This window comes from Gadus macrocephalus, chromosome 7 (genome assembly GCF_031168955.1).
Source record: "Gadus macrocephalus chromosome 7, ASM3116895v1".
Lineage (NCBI taxonomy): Eukaryota > Metazoa > Chordata > Actinopteri > Gadiformes > Gadidae > Gadus > Gadus macrocephalus.
In genome coordinates, this window is record NC_082388.1 from 24,629,361 (window position 1) to 24,634,775 (window position 5,415).

Sequence of the window (5,415 nt, forward strand, 5' to 3'; positions counted from 1 at the left end):
GACATATGTGATGGAAAAAGGGTTATTTCGCTTTAACGCCGATTTTGTCGCACTAAGTTAATTCGCTCTGCAGAGGTGGTTTTGGGAAAGTTCTTGCGACATAAAAGTAAATGGAAAACGGCTGAAGCGATCGCGCATGTGCATTGTTGATGGAAAATCATCTAGCGGGTCAGAAAAATGCGCTTCAACACGGGCATTGTGACACAATTTTAATTCGCTATAATCATTCTGTCGATGGAAAACCGTTTAGGCGCTTCTTATGTCGCTACAAATTAATTCGCTTTAAGAGTTAATTCGCTTGAAAATCTGATGGAAAAAGGACTAGTGACGACGGCTATAAAGGAGAACATGCATTGCTGCCCCTCATACCAGAGGTGGGAATTGGAGGAAATGTGACGATTCGATAGTATTGCAATATTTTGGCCATGATTCGATATTATTGCGATTCTTTAACATGTTGCGAAACAGCAAGTATTGCGATTCGATTCTGAACAGAATCCCACCACTACCGCGTACTGCTCCCGGTGTTGAGGAGCAGGTGAAGCCTGCGAGAGTTAAAGGGCGTGTTCTGGGCGGAGACCTCCAGGCAGAACAGGGGGGGGGGGGTTGTAACTTTGTGATACTTTTTTTAGTACCGTTGTCGTCTTTGAGCGTTATGATGAGGGAGGGTGTATTTGAAGTGAGCAACACACAGTGGCCCTATGCTATAATTGTTTGCCAAACATGACAGCCGCTGACATGGCGGAGCACCGCGTGTCCACACACACCTCGCCCCCGGTGTCCCTTCGAAAATAACACAGAGACACCTCTCAAATAGTCTCAGAAGACATGGTCTTATTTTAGGACGAGTGACAAAAATGGCACGGATTACTCTGACTGTGGGACTTCATGATACAAGGCATATTAGCATGTTTAAAAACAAACAAAAAGGTTTTGAGTAAGAAACTCATCCAAGAGTGACAAACTGACAAACAACATGCCATCCCCTTCTTGACTCAAACAAACAGAGAAATCAACTGCCAAAATCCTGACTGAGGAATGCATTACAGGTGAAGAAGACTTCACACGGTACATGGTTATCTACACAGGTGGTGTTAGTCGTCCATCGCCCCTCTTGACAGTTGACAGGCAGGCGAAGGGTTTGACGCATGTAGGGAGAACAGGGTGCCGAGGGCTGTTGAAGCGGCGTGTCACTCTCACACACACACACACACACACACACACACACACACACACACACACACACACACACACACACACACACACACACACACACACACACACACACACACACACACACACACACAAAGGCAACTACAACAAATGGATCAAGGGGAAAAAAGCCACCACGACTGGCTGTGTGAGTCCGATCAAAACAAAGCAGTTCTGTCGAACCTTGCTCAGGGGAGCCCTCGTCATTGGGCTGGCTCCTTCCTTCACTACACCAACATGCTCTTGCGGTACAGGACAGCCACGCGACCCTGCTAACCGAGCTCCTGTCCCCACAGCTGCTATTATTAGCTGAAGGACTCCTGCCGAGTTGTTTACTTCATCAGTGGATCTCTCTCTCTCTCTCTCTCTCTCTCATCTCTCTCTCTCTCTCTCTCTCTCTCTCTCTCTCTCTCTCTCTCTCTCTCTCTCTCTCTCTCTCTCTCTCTCTCTCTCTCTCTCTCTCTCTCTCCTCTCTCTCTCTCTCTCTCTCTCTCTCTCTCCGTCTGTCTCTCTCTCTCTCTCTCTCTCTCTCTCCGTCTGTCTCTCTCTCTCTCTCTCTCTCTGAATGACAGAAAGAAAAGGGTGTAAAGAAATATCCATTCGATTGAAATCTATTTCCCCCCCAGATTGAATAGACATTCATTAAATTGAACCAGTGTCATTGGTCACTCTCTACAATAAGAGTACATTAAGCTTTAATAAACATTACTATGCAGTCATACGCCTTGACCACAGTTAATTAACAGTGAACAAATGTTAATTAAGTGTTACCCCATCTTTGAAAACTTGTTAGACAGCACCTGTCTTTTCTGTTTAGCTTAGGGCATACTGAAAGAATATATCCCATTAGAGACGTTGAGTTTGATTTGTGTTGATGGCTTCCTCATTGTCAAGAGCTTCTTTAAACATTGTTCGCTGTTAGTGTGGCATAACACTAGCATGGCAATGTCGACAACATTGTGATGTCAGTCAGTAACAATACGATTATGAGTTTGTTTTAAACATATTTGTTTTCTACGTGAATATAGGTCCTATAAATACTTTAATATTTTGACTTACCAATAGGAACAGGAGTAATAATAATGTTAATATACAAACATAAAGACACTAACAACTCCCCTTAGCCCTAAAGCAGTCCAAAAAGGCTTGCACTGTTCATCACAAATCATCCATCTTTCTCTGACTGTTTTCTGTTCAAATCGGTGCTGCAACAGTGCCCCCTTCAGGCAAGGCGGGGTACATGCTGTTGTACAGACCTTTCGAAATTGGAGGGCACATGAAAGTCATGTTGTTATTATGTAATCTGTGAGGTGTGGATGGTGTGTGGCTGCCCAATTAAACAAGACAATCCTCTTATTTGTTTCATACTCATACTCATTAATACCAACATCTGTATGTGAACAGGCGTTCAATAATTTAAATGGTATTCATATTTCTGTTCTGACATTTCTGTTCAAGTTATCCCGTAAACAAAACAGCCGACACCCTACCGCACAAACACCACATAATAAATAATCTGTCAGTTCCTGAAATAACAAAACAACAAAAAGCAGATTAAACTCGAGTGTGAGCTACCTTGTAAAACCTGTCTACAACAAACAAGCTATCAACAAAAGAATAGATAAAGCACCACACATTTCTGCACCACATGATACGTACAAACCGACTACATGATGGCCTGATGTCAGACTGCACCAGTGTGCGTCTACCACGGCCCGGCCCCACGTGATGAATAATGTAAACACCACCGCGGGCCAGGGCGAGGAGTGGGCCACGTCCCGGCCTCTACCCACGCCATGTGTTAATCATCGTGTGTGTGCGTGCGTGTCTGTGCGTGTGGCTGTTTTATTGGTAGACCCGGGTCACTCGGTGCTGAGGCTGGCTGGTCTCTATGGAAACAGTGTGAGTGGGGCAGCAGAGCACGCTGTGGCCTACGAGGTGGGATGGATGCTATTCCCCAACTCCTTCATGGTGTCAGGGTGAATCATGAGATGAGTCAGAGATAACACAACACCACACCACACTGCTGTCCTCGGGTTGGCTGCCGAGTCCGGAAGATGCTTTTAGAATTTTGTATTTTTACATTGTGAAAATTGACCGTCCCACCAAGCGTTTTAATACATAACCCTGAATTATTTAACTGCCTGACGGACAAATCTATCCCCTACACTGGTGGCAGGTAATCCGTCTGGACCCAGGTATAATTCATTCATCAAAGGTTACCCTTCACCTCAAATAATGTCCCTTGAAAAACAGCTTTGCTCCATGAGTCAGCTTCTATCGTCCTATATTTGAATACGATCAATCACAACAGAAAGCGCTAAGCGATGAGTTGAAAAACGCAACGTAATCACAATTAATTAGTATTACCACATACCTCTAATAAACGTTATAGCTGTGTGTGTGTGTGTGTGTGTGTGTGTGTGTGTGTGTGTGTGTGTGTGTGTGTGTGTGTCTGTGTGTCTGTGTGTCTGTATCTGTGTGTGTGTGTCTGTCTGTCTGTGTGTGTTTGTATGAGCATGTGCACGTATGGGAGGGTGAGTGAGTGAGAGAGTGAATGAGTGAGCGAGTGAATGTATACAGGCAAGAACAATGGCGTTAACTGGGTCGCCGTAGTTGAATGACCCTGAACAGCTGGAGGAGCTAACACCAGGCGGGGGTGCTGGTGGAAGAGCTCAGACTGAGAGCTGATTGGCCCAGGGGGCGGGATGGGAGAGGCCACCCGGGACATTTATAGGGGTCAAGAAATAGCAGATGACAGGAAAGAGGACCCACTATTATTGTCTCTATAATAAGCAAGGGCTTTTCAGTCTAGCCTATACTTGTTTTGATATATGTTGTGTATATGATATATACATATGTTTAGTATGTTTAGGGATGATTTAAGATGAATAATACTGTATACATGTTTTGAAGGTGTTGTGGTTGAGAGACTATTTTTGCTTTTTATCTTGTTTATCTTGTTTGGGCTTTAAAACGTATGTGGGATGAAACAGCTTTTTGTCAACCCACACATGTACTACATAAAGACAGCGACGTCAGCCAAAGCCAACGCATCAAGCCAGGGGGAGCAAACGTTCACAAACATCCTCTTAGGAACAGAACCACTAAACAACAACAACGCCGGGCCTATGTACGACCCTGTGCAGCCATAGGATGACAAAAGCAATCGAACCAGACCATGGTGGACGAACCGTCCATGCATTACACACACATGGGCAGGTCTAGACCGACAGACAGTGGCCCAGACACATCACTCAACACCCTACAGAGAAGCTAGACCATAAAGAGCAGATGGACCCAATTCGAGTGTCTTGTTGACTCACAGGCACCACGACGTGTATCACGATGAGCTAATACCACGATGAAGCGGCAGTAATTCGCTTTATTCGTGGATACTGTGTCTAAAATGAGAATGGATAGGTGCTCATATCAACAACCCCCACCCACCCCAGCTCGTGCCTGGTGTGGGTAATTACTACGGCACGAGCCCTAACAACAGAGCGGTATCGCGGGCACGCGGTCACGTCGTGTTACATTGTAACGCGAGCGGAGCTCACACACATCGGCTCGTGCGTGTCACCGTGTTGGCTCTTTGTGAACAGCTGGTGGTCGACACTAGCTCGTGCAACAACGAGCTGTAGCTATAGAGCTAACGGTGTGTGTAGCCGAGGAGCTACCGCCAGCTTCCCGTGGCGGCTCGGTCGAGATGGAGGGTCTCCTCGTTTCAGGGACCAGCGCGCGAGACACAAACACAAACACAGACCGCTGACGTCATGGTGTCGTTAAACAACAGTACCTTGAGGTGTTGGGCCTGTCCAGTCTTCAGAAGACCATGTCCCGAGGCGACGGCTTTGTTTGTGTAGCGGCGGCTCTCTTGTTTTCATCAATCCGTCTCGTCTCCTCCGAGAGTCGTGTCTCTTCGGCTGACAGCTTCCAGAGCTCGGGATGATGGGAGCACACCCTTAGCAACCAATCAGAGGCCGCCCTTCTGGGCGATGAGGCGAGGCGGGTCAGCGATTGGCTCGCCATGCTGTCTGTTTGGTGTGGCGCGCTGCGGCCCCGCCCTGTTGAAACACCTGCCGCGGGAAGATGCTGAGCTGCAGGTGTCGATCAATGGGAAGAGGAATTTATCCAAATATTAGTTATAGCACATTCTGTCGAATCGAAAGTAAGTTTAATGTGTGTTCGTCGCAGATGACA

The 5,415-nt window shown here is 46.4% G+C and overlaps 1 protein-coding gene across 1 annotated transcript in view; it reads right to left on the reverse strand.

Annotated features, from left to right (window-relative positions):
* The window catches only part of LOC132461430 (protein furry homolog), a 56,090-nt gene extending 52,147 nt beyond the window's left edge, over window positions 1-3,943 (reverse strand). Inside the window, 1 exon segment of the mRNA XM_060056516.1 lies at window positions 3,838-3,943. Within this exon segment, the coding sequence (XP_059912499.1) occupies window positions 3,838-3,943 (106 nt within the window).
* Between the last annotated feature and the right edge of the window lie 1,472 nt (window positions 3,944-5,415).